The 19,920-nt window shown below is 35.9% G+C and overlaps 2 protein-coding genes across 3 annotated transcripts in view; one reads left to right on the top strand and one right to left on the bottom strand.

Moving 5' to 3' along the window:
- Positions 1-11,122, top strand: part of LOC138331938 (TBC1 domain family member 10A-like) — a 35,142-nt gene extending 24,020 nt beyond the window's left edge. The window contains exons 4-9 of the mRNA XM_069279809.1: positions 542-641; positions 1,059-1,240; positions 1,814-1,888; positions 2,090-2,204; positions 2,980-3,134; positions 3,735-11,122. Coding sequence (XP_069135910.1) covers positions 542-641; positions 1,059-1,240; positions 1,814-1,888; positions 2,090-2,204; positions 2,980-3,134; positions 3,735-3,866 — 759 coding nt within the window. The 3' untranslated portion in view covers positions 3,867-11,122. The remainder of the gene's footprint in view (positions 1-541; positions 642-1,058; positions 1,241-1,813; positions 1,889-2,089; positions 2,205-2,979; positions 3,135-3,734) is intronic.
- Positions 11,123-12,575: 1,453 nt separating this feature from the next.
- LOC138331937 (probable E3 ubiquitin-protein ligase HECTD4) overlaps positions 12,576-19,920 on the bottom strand; it is a 58,712-nt gene continuing 51,367 nt past the window's right edge. The window contains exons 56-62 of one of the 2 annotated variants that reach the window (XM_069279806.1): positions 19,317-19,472; positions 17,325-17,488; positions 16,718-16,870; positions 16,220-16,338; positions 15,604-15,799; positions 14,951-15,170; positions 12,576-14,496 (exon numbers count right to left, since the gene is read on the bottom strand). In XM_069279806.1, the coding sequence (XP_069135907.1) occupies positions 14,360-14,496; positions 14,951-15,170; positions 15,604-15,799; positions 16,220-16,338; positions 16,718-16,870; positions 17,325-17,488; positions 19,317-19,472 (1,145 nt within the window). In that variant the 3' untranslated portion in view covers positions 12,576-14,359. Of the gene's footprint in view, positions 14,497-14,950; positions 15,171-15,603; positions 15,800-16,219; positions 16,339-16,717; positions 16,871-17,324; positions 17,489-19,188; positions 19,473-19,920 lie in introns of those variants that run through there. The other variant, XM_069279807.1, reaches the window with a different exon arrangement.

Here is a 19,920-nt window from a genome sequence, read left to right as displayed (position 1 = left end):
GTTTTGTATGTCCACAGTGATATGTTTTGTTTGTCCACAGTGATGTGTTTTGTATGTCCACAGTGATGTGTTTTGTATGTCCACAGTGATGTGTTTTGTATGTCCACAGTGATGTGTTTTGTATGTCCACAGTGATGTGTTTTGTTTGTCCACAGTGATGTGTTTTGTATGTCCACAGTGATGTGTTTTTATGTCCACAGTGATGTGTTTTGTATGTCCACAGTGATGTGTTTTGTATGTCCACAGTGATGTGATTTTATGTCCACAGTGATGTGTTTTGTATGTCCACAGTGATGTGTTTGTATGTCCACAGTGACGTGATTTGTATGTCCACAGTGATGTGTTTTGTATGTCCACAGTGATGTGTTTTGTATGTCCACAGTGATGTGTTTTGTATGTCCACAGTGATGTGTTTTTATGTCCACAGTGATGTGTTTTGTATGTCCACAGTGATGTGTTTTGTATGTCCACATTGACGTGTTTGTATGTCCACAGTGATGTGTTTTGTATGTCCACAGTGATGTGTTTTGTATGTCCACAGAATTACCTACAACAGTCAGGTGACCCCAAATGGATGGATGATATCCAGAAAGACCTTCACCGACAGTTTCCTTTACACGAGATTGCTCACCTCGGTTGGGAAGATTATGTTACAAAATCTTAGCCCTCGACTGAGATAACCCGGCTCGATCACCTCGGTTGGGAGTTAAAAAGATTGTTAGCCCTCGACTGAGATTAACCCGATCTCGATCACTTAATTTTTATTAATCTATCTGAGACTGTATCAACGATTGGGATAAGATGGGGCCTTATATATTCCTTGTAGTTGTTGTCAGGTACAAATCTTTGTTTTTCATGTTCTTGCCTTGTCCTGGTTTTTTTATCATTATTTGATTAGTCAAATGAATTATGACTGTGATGACAAATGCAAAAAATTAAATAGACGAATATGTAAGATCGCATAGCAGGGATGAATACATGTTCAGCAGTATGTCGTGTCATAATGATGATAAATGAAGCAGTATCACTGTATGTATCAATGTTACTTTGTCTCCACAGCCAGGAGGATTTGTTTAAGATCCTGAAGGCATACACCATCCACAACCCTAAAGATGGCTACTGCCAGGCCCAGGCCCCAATCGCCGCAGTTCTGTTGATGCACATGCCTGCTGAACAGGCGTTTTGGTGTCTCGTGTCCATCTGTGAGAAATACCTCCCTGGTTACTTCAGCCCGGGACTGGTACGTACTCAGTAATGTACTACCCTGGTATAAACTGTGTCATTTTCTGTGACAAATGTTATGTTACACTTTTAAATACTGACGTCACAATCAATACGTACCTGCAAGAGCAGATAACTCTGTAATATGATACCAGTAATGGTGAATAGCCACCTGTAACTCAATAATGCAATATCAACACTTCCATGTTATCTAAATATTGATAGATTTCTGCAGAATTTTCTAGTTGATGTCAAGTTTAAAGTCACAATATACATAACTAGCTGCATAGAGTTATAACAGATTGCACTAACCGTAACATTTATAAATGAAATGAATAAGCACACAACAACTATTTATTTTGTCCGGCATTTTCGCGAAAACTTCCGAGAGCGAGACTAATAACTACTTCTGGTCAGAATCCAGAGAGAATACAAAGTAAGAAAAGAGTTAATATTACTACAGCAGTTGTTGAAACTCGATACTTGTAAACATGCCTTCATTTTAAACTGGTCGCCATATAAGTTACGATCATTGCCGGACATATGAAGGAAATATTAACAGATATCAAATCGGATTATTATCACTTTACAGGAGGCTGTACAAGTTGATGGGGATGTGTTGTTTGGACTTGTGAAGAAGACATCTCCGGCGATATATAAACATTTAGTAAGTATTGTCAAGTTACCGAGATTAGTGTGGCTAATGAAACTATTGAGATGCAAGTTAAATAAGAATGTAATACAAAAGTGAGTTGTGATAAAGAATTTAATTTTTGTCCTCATTAAGCTAAACTTTGGAAATATTTTGTATTTGTTTTTAAAGATGTATGAATTAATGCTTTAACATGTTTTGTTTGCTTTATAACAGAAAAAACAGGATGTGATACCAATCCTATATATGACTGAGTGGTTTATGTGTGTGTTCACCCGAACACTTCCCTGGTCCAGTGTACTCCGGGTGTGGGACGTGTTCTTCTGTGAAGGTGAGTCTATGAGTCAAGGTGAGCGAGTATGACATGACAGAATATGACATTTTGTTCACAAACACATGACATAGGTATTGATTGTTGTGTCATGTGTTTGTGAGCATAATGTCATATTTTGCAGAGAAAACAAAATAGTTTGCACTACAAAATTAAAGACGTCCCAATCAATATCTACTATATATCTAGGAATTATAAGCAAAGACAGAATAGACCTGAAGGAAGTTTATAATGTCACATACAGATCACAGTGTTGCTTATTTCACATAGAAATGGTACATTTTAATTGTTATCAGAACAGATTCTTGGTATGTCTTTCAATATGTGAAATATAAAGAAAAGTATATAATACTGGATAAAAATTGAAAAACACTTTCTCTCATCAGACTAATATAAACCATTACTAATTATATAACAATGTCACTTTCAACATGCAAAAAGAAGCCCAAATGAATTACTTAATTGAGAGAGAAAGATAGAGAAAGATTAAGCAAAAAAGAATTCATACATTTATATGTGTAAATAATTTTTATCTGGCATGCTACAATGCTCAGTGCCAAATTTTTCTACCATAACCATGCATTATTGTGACTGACACTAAGTGTTCAAGGGTTAGTAGTGGCTAAGTGGTTAGTTGTCCCTGCTGTCTATCACTGGTTCTCCACCTCTGGGGCACAAATTTTAGATCAAATTGTTTACTTGTCTAGACCAGTAATGACTTTTGTTACACACGCTTTGTTCAGTTTTAAATTAAGTTCTTGCATTTACTATACAGGTGTGAAGGTGTTGTTCCGTGTAGCGTTAGTATTAATCCGGATTTCCCTCGGAGAACCAGGAACACTGTCTAAGTGTCCTTCACTCTATGAAACATTGGAGGCGCTCCGTAGACTTCCACTGCACCAACTGGAGGAGGAGGGATTAATACAGGAAGTAAGTAAAGAGATTGTTATAAAGGGAGGTAACTTTTACAGGGAAAGGCCCAACATGGAAATTATACTTATTGTAATGTATATCAGAATGTATATCTGAAACTAAAAGATTTTTTTTAGATTTTTCTACTGTGATAGGTTGGGAAGATACACTAATAATAATATTCATTCATAATGTAATGTTAAATGTTAAAATATTTTGTTGATAATTGTACTATACCGGATTTGTTTGGAGATGACTAATATAGGCTTTGACTGTTGCCAAATCCATTTGCATATTATTTGCAATAAAATTTGTTGAAATGAAAATGGAAAGGATTCAGGGAGGGGGATTCATATAGACGTTGGCAAAAAAACCTTCTCTTTTCTTCAAGCTACTTTTGACTTCATTATTTCTTTTTATACAAATTGATACCAAAGTGTAATGGGTTTGTGCATTTAAAAAGTGGTTTTGCCATTATGGTGACATATAAAAAGATAAACAGTGGAGTATTGTTAACTCAAGCCTGTCCTATTGTAATTCAAAGTGTTTTTTAATTATTGGTCCTATGTTATATATAATACCATAAGATGTTGAGTTATTCCGTTCTCTCTTTTTTAGACACTAAGATTAAACATTAGTGAGAGAGACATGGAGAAGGAGCACCAAAAACAGATTCAGAGACGCAGAGCTAAGGACAAATCTAAGGACTCGGGCCGCAGCAAATCTAAATCTAGGAAGACAAAGACGTGATAGTGGCTTGTCTCACTCATTCACATCCTCAAACTTCACCACAAGAGGGCAGTGTATTCTGTACCACCAGGGGGCAGTGTTGAAGCTGACACCAGGGGGCAGTGTTGACTTTACCACGAGTGGGCTATACATCACCACCAGGCGGTAGTGTGTTCTGTACCAGCAGGGGGCAGTGTGTACTGTTCCACCAAAAGTTGTATTTTGTTCATAACCAGGAGGCAGTATGATTTTAGGTTCTGGTACAATTGTACACCAATGACACCTGTGAGAGTCCACACGTCTCCTGAGTGATAATCTATGTGTCTCCTGAGTGATAATCTGTGCAAAGTTTAGGGTGGTGATTGGAGTCGCTGCTGACGTTTTATATGACGAGGTCATTCCTCTCAGGAAACAGTTACACAGAGCCATCGGCAGAAAGCTCTCATTTTTGTCTTTATTCTGTGATCATTGTTGCTATTAATGATGAAACTAGCATTTCAAATGACTTGAATGCCATTTTAATTATTCAACTAAAAGGTGAACTTTTACTTTTCAGACAACATGGAAAATTTCTTTGTGGTGCATTTACAATTATGATTTTGAGATACAGCCCATTTGTCATTCCAAATTACATCTGTCATCAAAGCTAAAAAGTATTTGTTATATGATTTTTCCATCGATTTCTATTTTACCATTTTATTTTGTGATTTGATAATGAAACTATTGGACTTGGGGTTATCTTCACAATTTTGTAACACATACTTAAACTTTAGCATCAATTATCACATCTTCAATACATAATTTACCCAGTGTTAACTTTAATAAGATCGGGGAATCAAAAAGCTAATAAAGATAAGTTATCATTTTGTGATAAAAGAGATACTGACACCTCTATGAAACTTTGTTATATGTTTTTTTACTGAACACAGAAAGCAACAATTGCATGTCATTTTAAGAGAAACACATTTTTGGAATGAAGCATTTAGATATCTTGTCAATTTTAAATCACCTGAGGTTTAATGTTTAATAATGATATTTGAACATTCCATGAACAAAAATTGATCATTCTCTATAGAAAAAAAAGTTCAATTGTTTGTCACTATAATTTATATAATTACAGATTTCCCTTCCATCCCGGTTAATTTCCAAACTCATTGTTGTGCTTTGTTGCCTTGATGTGCAGAGTTGTAAATCTGAAACCAGCCAATAAAAACATTTATTCTATGGAGTAACTCAAACAATGTAACAAGGACATTAATTGGTTGATTCAAACTTCAAGCAAAGGTCCTGATTGGTTGGATTTGGTTAAGGTATTCTAGAGGATGTGAATGTTGCTTGTAGGTGCTATATTGTTTGCCTGTTGTTGTAAACGTATTGGTTTTAGCTGATAATGTTAAGGACACCAATACATGTGATTTTAAGTATTTTATTGTGTGAATCATGAAAAATGAATTATTGTATATTTTTATGTCATATCACATGATACATTGATATCTTCTGAAGAAAGCTGACTTTATTTTTGTGATTTTGTAATGAATCATGTGTTTCTGTATGACATCTAATGTAATTGCATTATTTGTGATTGATTTCCATCGTGTCGGTGATCTCTGTGACCTTCAATGACCTTCAGTGACATTTCAAGTTTTGTAACTTACCTTGGTATGTGCGATATATCAAACTAAGTAAACATCAAAATTTTTAAAAGCTTCTTTTTCTATGATTTGATAAATATTGTCAAAATAGTTCAATCAAAATGCCAAATTTCATTTTAGAAAAAAAAAAATCTTTGATAATATTGATTTAATAATAGTTTCATTGAAAAATTCAAATATTCTCATTTCAACCATAAATGATAACAACATTGATTTATATTTACTGTAATGATTGTCTGCTATTCATATTTTCACCAAACTAAGTATAGACCGGTTAGTTAGTTACTGGTTTATTGCCTACATGACTCAGTATAGACTGGATATGAAAGTACATTGTATTCTAGTAAAGGACTTGCTGTCACATTTCACATATCCCTCACCATATCTATTGTTATCTCCCCTTGTTTTTCACATATCACGAGGATGCCTAACCCCTTAACCCCAACGCAACATAAATAATAAAGTGAAATGCTGTAGGCATATACGTTATATTTTCATTAGCAATGATTTTAATGCTTTTCATACCAAAACATAATGCTAAATGCTAATAATTCTAACATTATTGCGAATATTAGTGCCAAATTTAGGATTGTGTTTATATGTTTGATTCCATCTTTATGTTATGATCTTCTAAGCGTGATGTAGTGATTGTTGCTGGATGCATTTATGGGAGAAATGCAAGCAATGTAATGAAAGCAATATAAGCTAATTGGGTAACATTTTAGGTCTGTGCACATTACAGAGTTATCTTTCTTTGCTGGAAGGTATCGATTGTGACATCATTACTTTGTGAGCAAAGCTCTCATTGTTTTCACTGAAAAATATGATGTTATGCTTGTAAACACATGATGTCGCAATCAATATCTACCCACAAGGCCTGATAAGTCTTTAAAATACAAAGAATATTGATGATTTAGGGAGAGCATTGTATGAAGATGGAATAACACACAAAAGGCATTCGTCAAAATAGGTGTAACTTAGTAGATATGGACAGACTTAGGGCCAGTTTCAAGACCATTCATTAACTATAAGGAATTTCTTATCTTAAAATGTTCCATAGGAAAGCATAGCAGAAGTTCAAATTTTTGTCTTAACTTCTCTGATGCTTTCCTATGAAAAATTTCACGTTTTGGAATTCCTTTAAGAATGTGAGTGACACTGGCCCCAGGTGAAATGTACCAGGTATATTGCTACATACTTACATATTCATTGTTATTATCCTTATTTTACTTTAAATTGACAGTTCTTCAGTGAGAAACTGTCGGTGCGTGATAAAATGTATGCTTAGCCTAATACTAACCCTGATTTTGAATTTGCATAATTTAAGTTCAATATGCCAAAAATGATTTCTGTTTTTGTTGTTGATTTTTTTCTGATATCTTTCAGTAATTATTTCAAATCTTCAAAAAAAAATAAGCAAGTTCCTATTAAACAAGATTGCTTTTCTTTCACTCAAGAGGAAATGAATAAATGTAGGTCACAGTGACCTTGGTTCTCTGTCCTTAGAATATAGTACACTGTACATTGTATACATGTTAATTGCTTGGAAACAAGAATTAACTTCAGTAAGTGAGTTGTCTCCAGATTTTAATGATGTTAGAGTGCAATAAGGAGAAAATAATGAAACTTGTTGTGGTGCTTATTTATTCTGTGGAGAAGCACATAGAAGGGAGACTATAGCCCTACTTTTATTGGTTGTGTTACTAGACTGGTCTAACTCTGTCTCACAGAAATGGAAAATTCTGAAAATTCCATGCAAAATGAAGGAAAGACTTATCATAATATACTGTAAGTGTACTTATGTTGGTGCAAACAAAAGCACAGTTCAGTGACCTTTAACAAGTTAGCACAATGCTGAATTAATTAGTGCAATCAACATAGACAATATACAGTAATTCTCATTAGTGTAATCATATTTTTGTGCAACATTTCTTGCACAATTAGCGCTAAGATAAATTAACACTAAAAAACAAATCTGTTTACAATAAACTGATCTCAGTTGTGCTAGTTACTATATTATCTCTAAATAATTACCAAAGATAAAAACAAATGTACTAGAGACGACTTATATTATGTTCTTATTCTAGTATTATAATGTATTTACCGGTAATATTTTATTTGAAATAATTAATAGACTGTCTAAATTGCTTTGATGATTTCCTGGTTGATGAAGGTAGATGTTAAGTACAGTCAAACCTGCATTTGTGACCACCTCTGTATAAAGATCACCTGTTTAATATGGCCACTTTCTCAGGGTCATAAATAGTAAATTTCAAAAGCATTTTGCGCTGAGTATATAGACCACTTAGCTATAAAAACCATTTTTGCTTGGTACCTTGGGTGGTCTTTATAGACAGGTTTTACTCTATCTAGTAAATAGACATGAATGATCATACTTTGCCGATAATCATACTTTGCCTGTAAAATATTTTTTTGGGGGAAAATAAAAACTGTTCCATCATAGAAAAAATATCTAAGTAATACAATGTCATGATTGAAACTTAATCAACTCATTGGTCCTTTCAAGATGATATTTGTCTTACTGCGGCCACTGTCCGGCATGTGTCCTTTGCATCCTGTTATGAATTGACACTAGGCTAGTCTTACATTAATTAACCTATCAAATAAAAGACATTAGCAGCTCTTGTCTTTCAGCTAAAAACACAACTGATATCTGCAAAATAGAGCAGTATAAGCATACTACCGGTAGATAAAAAATTTCTTGTTTGCAAATAGGGCATATTGATATTTGCTGGCTTACTGGTGCTTAGTGGCGGTTCACATGCGATTTAGTGTTCTTAATGTGTAATGTGAATATTGATGTGGTGCTTTATTTTTCATTAAAAGTAGCTTTCATTATTGATATTTTAGCATATGAATCATAGTCTTACCTTCATTTTGATCAATTAAAGGAATACCATATATGGTAATAATACAGACAATTTTATGATAATTAGTCAGTAATTCAATGAAGACGATATTACTTTTTTTAAAAACAGCTTGATATTCACAATAAAGCTGATGAATATCTTAATTGTTAAATTACAGGTAAATTAATTAACATTTATTGTTTTCAATCTGCTGCTGCTTTGAGCTTCAAGGTTTACTGAACAAAAAAATTGTAGAGATATAGAATGTAACTCCTTACTACAAACCTATTATTTATTTATTATTATTGTATATATTTTTGTTCTGATAATGTAAACATGGAATTTTACATGAGGGCATAATTTTTGCTTATTACGCAAAGGTCGCTTGATTGTGGAAATTTTCCTAGTGCATTATATATTTTGCACATGTATAAACTTTGTTGTTAAAAGTATGAAAGTGTATCTATAGCGAAAATGATAACACCGTGAAAGTTTTATGCAAGGAAATTTAGAAATGAAGCTCTCGCGAAAATATCCATGTTTACAGCAGTTTTAATACAAAAACTCACGAATAAATTACCGGTTTAAGAGTAAAATATACACTGTTACAGGTGTATTAAACGAATGCTGTTAAAAACTGCCACAGTACAAAGAGTAGATGTGACTGGTGTTTTAATTACATTGTTAAAACTGTTACATCTGATATCTGAAGTATGTGTGTAATACTGTTGAAAGATACAATGTATTACATGTACAATGTATGGGTTGATGTTATACAATGTATAATGTAGTTGTTACCGCAGTATTGTAAGTATCTATAGCTTTATGTATTATTGTTTGTAAATACCAAGTTGTAATATATTATATACATTGTAATTTGTAATGTTCATGTAATGTACAAATTTTGAATTGATATGTAAATTACTGTACTAACATCATGAATCATTTGAACTCGCATTTCTGAATTACAACTTTTCTGAATTACAACTATGAATGTAATTTATATTACAATCATTTAGATGTAACTGATTCATGACATAAGTCATTCATCCCTGAAAACACATATGAACTCTCCTAATATATAGGCCGGAACAGTTTATTACAAAATGTCAGGGGTGATTGAGGGTATCTGATCCATATTGTCACTTCTTTAAATAGAGGATCTGACAACATCCCTCTACTTCGTTTATGATACCAAGTGTCTCAGCAATGTCACTCACAGCAATCAATTTGTCCAAACATGAAGTAGGGAGAAAATTATTACGACATGTTAGATGATGCATTACAAATCATTTTACACATTCTGAGTTTACCTTCACAAGATTTTCATGTGAAACAATCTCAAAAGGCCACCTATTTAATTTCAACAAATTTTATTGCAAAAATTAAATGGATTTGGCATCAGGCAAAGCCTATTTTAGCCATCTCTAAACCTTCGAACCCTAGGGGGATGTTGTCAGCTATGTCCCCTATTTACCAGTAGCATAGTGAGAATAAGGACAAGGCATCCAGTTGACTCTTGACTTTTGGCAGTTTCAGAAATAACCATTTCTCAGAAATCTGGAGAGTCAAGCCACATGAGTCAAATATGATTTTTGGGAATAAAAAACATGGGTCTACTGGATGCTATTTTAGTGATCTCTAAAACCTATGGAGATGTTGTCGTCAAGGTCCTTTATCTACTAGTAATATAGTTAGAATAAGAATATGTATTTCAATCAAATTGACACATCGCATTTCTAGTTGGCCTGGATAGCATTGCACACATGGCCTTCTTACTGCATTTTCAAAACATTTGACATTATTATAGATGAGTGGTATTTGTGCTGTAATACTGCTGCTGCTGTTGTTATCGTATAATACTGTGATATTTTGTTCCGCTGTAACAGGTTTGTTATACTACACTCTGCATCAGGATTTCTACACAATGATTAAGCTTGGTCACGAAGTACACATTAATATAGCACTATGTATCTCATCCACCCCGAAGGCACATTAAGACTCTTCTAAATCAAAGACTAGACCAGTTCATAATGAAATTTCAGGGGTGAATGAGGTAAATAGTGCAAAAAATAATATGTTATCTTTTATTTTTCAAACAAGATACAAAACTGTCATGAAGAACTACTTTGCCACAAATCTGAGACAGTTAAAGATTGATTGTGCCTTTATTTCATGATTTTCGTGATGCATACAAATATCTTGTATCTTTAGTTTAGTAAGATAATGATTTTCAAGTTCTTGTCAGAATACAACATAATTGAAATGTTTTTAACATTACATTTATATCCACTAGTAAAAATGTTAAAATGAAACAAAATTAGAATGTTTTCAACATTACATTTACATCTGCTAGTACATCAGTCTGTACAGCCATATATAATGGAGCATGTTATTTGTTTTTGAGAGTGTTGTTGTAAAGGGCGTGGAAGGATTGTAATTTTCTCACCATGTCATAGCAACATTTGTGGTATAGGTTTTGTTTATGATGATATGCACTGTTAAACATGTGTCACCACATTTATAGCACTCTGTATACTGACCCTCCAGTATGTCTATCACCCTATTTTCTCGTCCGTGGTTTTCACACGAAGACCAGAGAGACATCGTTGTTGTACTAAATCCCTGTTACACCAAATCTGGACCAATTTCCACCATCATTCCTGTTTTAGTAGACGACGGGACCCATCACGGTTAATCTTCTATCTGATGACGTCACTCTGTACTTTCATATGATTAAATTACCTCAAATCAGTCTTATGGTTTTGTTTTTATTATGAAATTATGTATCAAGGTTGCAGGTCAGTAATACCTGGAGTTCTCATTGATTTGAATACCCTCTTTAATTCAAAGTGTTTTGTTGGTCCCAACTAAACTTTTACTACTATTATATATATATAATTCATAAATGTTGAATACCCTTGTGATGGAATTTAAATAGAAAAAAACAAAACTAAAACAAATCTGCGATCAATCTCCGATCTTGATCGCAGATTTGTTTTTAATTTTTTTTTTCCTATATATATATTGAACTATATTTATACCCCCCGCAATGAAGTTGGGGTATACTGGAATCGGGTTATCCGTCTGTCTGTCTGTAGACACAACTTTGTCTGGCAAACTCCTCCTAAATTACTAGACAGATTCTGATAACATTTGGTACACTGAACCTTGACATAAAGGGGAGTTGAGTTAACTTTATAGGGTTCTGCAATGTTCCCTATTAATGGAGTCATTACAGCAGGGGTATTAGCCATCCACTCTGGCGACAGTTCTAGTTGACACAGAAATGGCACTCAATTTCACTGAAAGCCAACTATCCCTTTCCGAGATTAAGTTTCGCGAATTCAAAATTGAATAGAAAAACATTTGAATTTAATTGTGCAAGAGTTGTGGGAAATATTAGTTCTTGGAGATAAACTTTTACAAATTTTTTTGGATTACTAAATAATTAATCACATGTGAAAGTTGGTTTACAGTGCTTCAATTAAATGTAGACCGAAAAGACGATAACCAGCAGTTTTTTGATATGATTTTCTTTGCAAATTGATTTATTGCTTACTTTGTGCAATAGTTTTCATAAAAGGGTAATTAATTTGGTCCTATTAAATGCCCCCTTAATTATTTAAGAGTCCTGGATGCTTATTGGGTTCACTGAATTGTCATTCACCACAGTGGATAGGTTATTACCTATATACGTATGTTGAAAAGGTCAGAAAAGTATGCTATTATTCAAACCATTCCAGGACAACTTGCATTGTAGAAACATGGTAGATCATGCACTGAAATTTACTCTGACATATCACAGATTCGCATGTCTCAACAGGGTTAAGGTAACCTCTGCTAGCTTTGTTCAAATCAACCACCTTGATCAACAATCAAGGTCCACTACACCTAAGATGAGGTTACAACACCAATAAGAAATGCAAGATTTCCTGCCTAATCTTTCTTAACAGTAAAGATTAATGTTTTGCCGTTAGGCACAGTGAGGATGACAGCGGGAAACATAAGATGACCCATGTTATGAAAATAACATTTGATCTATTTTAATTAAGAATTGTTCAGAAGGTGTAGTATGAAGTGTAAGTTAAATCACTTTTGTGACTACAAAATTATCAATCTTGTTTTACATTCATATTTTAAAAAATTAAAGTCATTTCGGAAAGGTAGTGGGCCTTTAAAGTAAGAATGAAAACAAAAAACAAACATAAAGTTGCAAGATATTTAATACCTTTGATAATGGCAATGCATTACAATGACAACAATGATTTGGGAGATAAATGCTTTAAAATTGTAAACTAAATAGTAGAGGTAAGAAAGAGTAAATGCATCCTCCAAGATTACGAAAATCTTATATCTATAATTACCATCCAGAGATGCCAACAAAGAAAAGGTTTCCATATCAAACTCCCAGAATATCAGAAATGTTATTGAAACTACCTCCCCTGATATCAGTAATTACCTCCCCTTAGTAAAAATATGTATCTAGTTATCTCCACAGATATCTGTAAATAAAACAGTAATATTAAACAAGAACTGATACAAGTTAAAAATACATATTTGTAGTTATCTCCCCTGATACCTGTATGAAATATTCTCATCATGAGGTGACCACCTCTTAATTCAGATGAAAAAAAGGTGAAAATTTAAAGTGAAAATAGAAAACTATCACACCAAATATCAAATTAAAAAGTGCAAATAGCAGATTAGATAATTGCCTCTAAAATAGAAGTCCCATCTCATTGTTACCTGTCACAGCAATGCTAAGGAGGTCGTGTAAACAAGTTAATCATGTGAATAATGTAATATAAATAGAGTGATCTCCCTTCACTATATATTTGTTATACAAATAAATTAATTCTAACGCATCAGTATTATTCTAGTCAATTCACAACTGCTATACAAAGTGTGAACACAAAACATGTTTTAATATACTACATACTCGGGTGTCTAATCAACCATGTCGCACTATCATGTTACGGTTAACGAACCACAGCTCTTGGCCCAGGAGTAAACCTTATACATAGCACAAGGTGTAGGATATATAGGTCGTTGGAGTATTAGCCCCATAAATAGCACAGAAAATATTCTTTCAACCGACTGGAATATTTACTTAACATTCCACAATTGCTTACTAGTCTAGAATAATAAAGTCAAACAAAGCAAGAACAAACAATAATTTATAACAAACAGCAGTCATAAGCATAATAAAAGAAATATTAATAGAACTATTTAACACCATAAATACCAGTGACTCAAGTCATGCTTTTCAAATGCCTCCACTTTGAGTGGTCTAGTTTATTCTCACTGTTAGATCTCCATCACACTTCATTTTTAGAACCCATTTTGTAAGAGATGAACAATGTCTCATAAACTCTCTTTAAATGCAGATCTTGTCATACTCTCTGCACACACATACCATCTCCATCACTTTCTTCATACAGCAAAAATCGTCTTGTCATCACTTTCTTCTCACACAAGAATTGATATGTCATCTCTTTCGTCCTACACAACAATCAATTTGTCATCACTTTCTTCATACACAGAATAAATTATCACTTATTTTAAGGATTGTTCACCACTTTGATTCTTCACAGGAACCCAAAATCCTGTTAGCACTAAAATATTTTTCCCTTCCACAGAACATATTGATAACTCTCCTAAAATATGTATCACAACATTTCTCAGGAAACAGATATACACACTTTTATAATATAAAACATCTATACAGCTATTAAAACTCATTCTACTGAACAATGAATACTAGATATCAGCACGCACAGACCGGGTGGGCAGGGTTAGCCACTGAGAGGATCCTGGTGACAATTTATCGTGTACAACAGTCGAAATTGATTGGAAAAGATTAACCATTGTGGTTATCACGACAGTCTGCTGTAAACAACAGTATGACTGAGTGGGCATGTAGGGTTAACCGCTGAGAGTGTCCTCACGATAAATGATTTCATACAACAGTCGAACTGGGTGGGGAGGGCTAACCACTCAGAGGATCCTCGCGACAGTTGATGGCATACAGCAATCTCTGTGTCATTATTTCCTGTGAGGAATACTGTGGTAGTTTGATCATGAACATACAGGTCTCCACACGTATGTAACGCGAGTCTGGTGAACCTACAACAAAAGAGATAAATAAGAAAGTGGCAGATTTCAGTTGTGGAAACGAGCCATGTGCTAGGGTTTTGTAGAATAAGCCATGTGCTAGCATTTTGTGGAAACAAGTCATGTGCTTGGGTTTTGTGAAAAAGAAAGTTCCCATCAACTAAAATTTCATAATTTTCCATATAAGGGTGAAAATAATCAAACATGAGTCTGTCAAAGAGGTAGGGATATTCTACCTCTCATGAAAGATTATAGCAGGTCAGGACTCGGCAAGCCTCATGCTGTCCAGCCAAAATCTTTGATTGGTTGAGATATCCCTATCTACTTGACAGACCCATAAAGGATTCTATTAATTATAAGAGTAACCCCCTAAATACATTCTATCTAATACTTGTGAACAGCTCAGTCCTTTCTACACGCGGATTTGTCTGTATGACTGGCTGTTGTAACATAACATTACACCTACCTGCGCCATCAGGAGGAGCGATCTTCATCGGGTAGGGAGGTACGTGTGTAGAGTCTGCCCCTCCCTCCTTACACGGACAGGTCTGGGGAATCCTCTCCTGGTTACAGGCAAACTTGATGAAGCGACACAGATCGTCAGGACTTAGACCCTCCAGTGTGTTCCAGAAGTACTCTATATGGGTGTCGGTCTCCATTAGTCCGACCTGATACATGGTATGGGCCTTTGGAGAATAAAATGTTAACACATTAAAATGTTGCTTACTGGGTACATTATTACATATTGGGGTGATATATTCAGTGATAATGTATGATTTGCAGCCAAAAGAAAGTCAGAGTGTTGGACAGATAAAGAATATAAGTTTAGGGATTGAGGTACAGCATCGGACCAGAAGGAGTGGTGATCTATTTATACTTACTCTATTTACCATCATTTACATGTGATATTTGACTTTTCTTTGCAAACTCAGAGCAATATGCAATAATTGAAAGTTTCATAACATCTTAATTCAAATTCTGAAATGTTCGATTTCTAAATTACAAGAGAAAAGCTTACCAGACTAACTCTTACTCCATGTCAATGGAAAGACCAAAAAAGAGTCTATAGCAAGGAAAATGTAAAGCGTTTTATTAAAATATTTGAGACAATAGTTTTACCTTAAGGAAGTCAAGGTCGACGGCTGGGATGCCACAGGTACGTATTTCCATGTCTAGTGGGGACAGGAGAGAAAGGAGCTGTATAGGGATAAGGGAGGCCAGACCACAGTGTAGGGCGAGGACCCTCTCATCACATTCTAACTCCTGCATCCTCAGGTATCTGATCGCATCTATGTATTCCTGACGATTCTCCCAACTACATGGGCAATAGAAAACACATGTCATTATAAAGGAAACATACAGGTAAATCTCTTATGGAATTCTTTTTTATCATTACAAGTATGATGTATACTGATATTGATATAAGATTTGGAAATCATTATTTAAATTGACATGTCTAAACATCTATCCTACCCTAATTTTAGATAAATTTCAAATGCTCAAGTACCGTATTTTCCGGACAATAAACCGCACCTGTGTATAAGCCGCAGAGGCCTTTTTTAAGCCGCATTGATGTATAAGCCGCACTACCGATTTTCAGGTAAAAAAGTAGCGGCTTATACTCCGGAAAATACAGTAAGATATCATCAAAAAAGAGTTGAATTTTCACTTCAAATTTTACTGCAAGTGATTGATCGTTTTAAGCTACTTTGAAATGTAATTAAATGGGACTTACCATACTACGATGTTGTTGCCCCTAGATACTAGCTCCACCTCCTCACCGGTAAGAGAGTTAAACACAAACCTCGGGTACACATCGGCACATAGAGTCTGTAGTTCCGCTTCAGACTCACACTACAAATAGATCCGCAGAAATTATCAAATAATAAAACTTTTCTCCTTCTCTACTCTAGAAGAAGATTTTGGCTGGTCAGCATAAAGCTTGCTGAGTGCTAAACAGCGGAAATAATTCATGAGAGATTTGGCTTCTCATAATACATCGGCTGACAATATGTAGAACTTTTGATAACTGTAGAAAGTTTGATCAACAAGATCAAATTCTGATAAGTACAGTTGTATATTCTCGGAACAAATTCAAACATTAATTTCTCGCACCAATACAGAATTCATTTTGTTTTCTCTCTGATTATTTTCACAGTCTTGAATGTCTTGATACCTTAACCATTTGTTAGAATGCCTTATAAACTTTGTTGGTAATTATAGTTGACCTCACCATTTCAATTTTCTTGATATAGTTGTAGGTGATTTGGTCAGCTTCCTGGAGGTCAGTGACGGGGTCAAGGTTCACGCCCACTAATACCTTCCAGAAACCGGTCAGCAAGTCCATCCCTAGTGGGATGTCGGCCCTCATAGTAATTCCCAGTAACTGTAATACAAATGTAGAGATAAGAGAAAACATAATCGTAAAACATCCATAAAAGCATATTGGTCCTTATTAAAATTCCCAGTGACTGTTATTACATCTGCTTGGCCTGACACACTGAAATGACAATAAATACTTAAGGCTCCCAATGATTTATAAATATATGATGCATATAATTTTACCCAACCTGGAGACTACCCAGACCACTACTCAAGTCATAAAGGTTTTTATCATTTATACAGATTTACTGGTTGGACCTAGTTGTGAGTTTGTGAATTAAAGACGGACCTAGTGATTCTATATTGTTTTCAGACGAGCCTTGCCAAAGCCGTCATTGGCCTGTATCAAAACCGTCAGGATTTAGAATCAAAATAATTACTTTTACAAACAGTCCAACAGGTCCAACCATATAAATAAAAACAGCCTAGGTTTAGCTGTATATATGAGACATTGGTACCTGTCCGAAGAACTGTAGAAGTCTCTCCTCTGGGAAGGTCATGGGGCCCGGTTTGAGGATGTGTTTACCCATGTTGTTACAGCTACTACACGGTACCAACATCCTCACCAGGGATCCTTGTAACTCCTTAGCTACCTGGGACAGGAACTGACGGAACGACCCACCTGTACAAACAATTCAGTCTTGTAACTGCATTTTACTTTACAGCAATATATCAACAACTACCATACAGAAAACAATTTTCATTATCAAGTTTTGTCTATTGGGCCTTCTCAATAATAAAAGTTAGACTTACTTGTAACATGGACCTCTTCCCCAGTGAGCCTCACATTGAAGGAGTAGGTGGGGTCTCCTCCAGAGGCGAGTCGTAGAACTGACTCAAGGATAAAAGTTAGACTTACTTGTAGCATGGACCTCTTCCCCAGTGAGCCTCACATTGAAGGAGTAGGTGGGGTCTCCTCCAGAGGCGAGTCGTAGAACTGACTCAAGGATAAAAGTTAGACTTACTTGTACCATAGACCTCCTCTCCAGTGAGCCTCACATTGAAGGAGTAGGTGGGGTCTCCTCCAGAGGCGAGTCGTACACAGAACTGACTCAAGGATAAAAGTTAGACTTACTTGTACCATGGACCTCTTCCCCAGTGAGCCTCACATTGAAGGAGTAGGTGGGGTCTCCTCCAGAGGCGAGTCATTCACAGAACTGACTCGAAGGTAAAATTTAGACTTACTTGTACCATGGACCTCCTCTCCAGTGAGCCTCACATTGAAGGAGTAGGTGGGGTCTCCTCCAGAGACGAGTCGTAGAACTGACTCAAGATAAAGTTAGACTTAGAACTGTGACTCATTTAGGAGTAGTGGGGTCTCCTCAGAGCGAGTAACAGAACTGACTTAAAAGTTAGACTTACTTGTACCATGGACCTCCTCTCCAGTGAGCCTCACATTGAAGGAGTAGGTGGGGTCTCCTCCAGAGGCGAGTCGTTCACAGAACTGACTCGAGGATAAAAGTTGGACTTACTTGTACCATGGACCTCCTCTCCAGTGAGCCTCACATTGAAGGTAGTGTGGGTCTCCTCCAGAAGGAGTCGCACACAGAACTGACTCGAAGGTAAAATTTAGACTTACTTGTACCATAGACCTCCTCTCCAGTGAGCCTCACATTGAAGGAGTAGGTGGGGTCTCCTCCAGAGGCGAGTCGTAGAACTGACTCAAGAATAAAAGTTAGACTTACTTGTAGCATGGACCTATTCCCCAGTGAGCCTCACATTGAAGGAGTAGGTGGGGTCTCCTCCAGAGGCGAGTCATTCACAGAACTGACTCGAAGGTAAAATTTAGACTTACTTGTACCATGGACCTCCTCTCCAGTGAGCCTCACATTGAAGGAGTAGGTGGGGTCTCCTCCAGAGGCGAGTCATTCACAGAACTGACTCGAAGGTAAAATTTAGACTTACTTGTACCATGGACCTCCTCTCCAGTGAGCCTCACATTGAAGGAGTAGGTGGGGTCTCCTCCAGAGGCGAGTCGTACACAGAACTGACTCGAGGATAAAAGTTAGACTTACTTGTACCATGGACCTCCTCTCCAGTGAGCCTCACATTGAAGGAGTAGGTGGGGTCTCCTCCAGAGGCGAGTCGTAGAACTGACTCAAGAATAAAAGTTAGACTTACTTGTAGCATGGACCTCTTCCCCAGTGAGCCTCACATTGAAGGAGTAGGTGGGGTCTCCTCCAGAGGCGAGTCGCACACAGAACTGACTCGAGGATAAAAGTTAGACTTACTTGTACCATGGACCTCCTCTCCAGTGAGCCTCACATTGAAGGAGTAGGTGGGGTCTCCTCCAGAGGCGAGTCGCACACAGAACTGACTCGAAGGTAAAATTTAGACTTACTTGTACCATAGACCTCCTCTCCAGTGAGCCTCACATTGAAGGAGTAGGTGGGGTCTCCTCCAGAGGCGAGTCGCACACAGAACTGACTCGAGGATAAAAGTAGACTTACTTGTACCATGGACCTCCTCTCCAGTGAGCCTCACATTGAAGGAGTAGGTGGGGTCTCCTCCAGAGGCGAGTCGTACACAGAACTGACTCGAGGGTACAGAAGAGAGTTGCCTGAAGGCCTGACACAACCATGTGGACAGGGACGTCTTCTCCTCACCTGTTATCACAAAAACTCCATGAAACTCTATTTCCATACAGAACAATATCAAGGAATATGTGGTTAATATTCACCCTTCCCATGGATACAATGTTTTACAACTGTGTGATGCTTATAACATCGGCATTGTAATCCATATTATATGAACTTGCGAGTCTTATCATATGTGAATCATGATGTAATAATGCCGATCAAAAAGGTTTTTGTCCACTAACTTAGATTTTCATTAACTAATAAGCACCCTCTTAATTACAATTTTTAAGCACCTTATTACGACCAATACCGACTTATTTAGCAATAAATGGTTTAAATAATTACTTAACTGTTGAAAGGTGTAGCCAATTACAAATGTACTAGATTATGATTCCGGAAGAAAAAAATGGAACAATCTTCTTATGACTTTTATGAAGAAAGAACTTCTTACTTCTTGCCCTATCCAACTAAAGAG

The sequence above is a fragment of the Argopecten irradians genome, chromosome 9 (genome assembly GCF_041381155.1).
Source record: "Argopecten irradians isolate NY chromosome 9, Ai_NY, whole genome shotgun sequence".
Lineage (NCBI taxonomy): Eukaryota > Metazoa > Mollusca > Bivalvia > Pectinida > Pectinidae > Argopecten > Argopecten irradians.
This window is presented reverse-complemented; position numbering and strand designations above follow the sequence as displayed.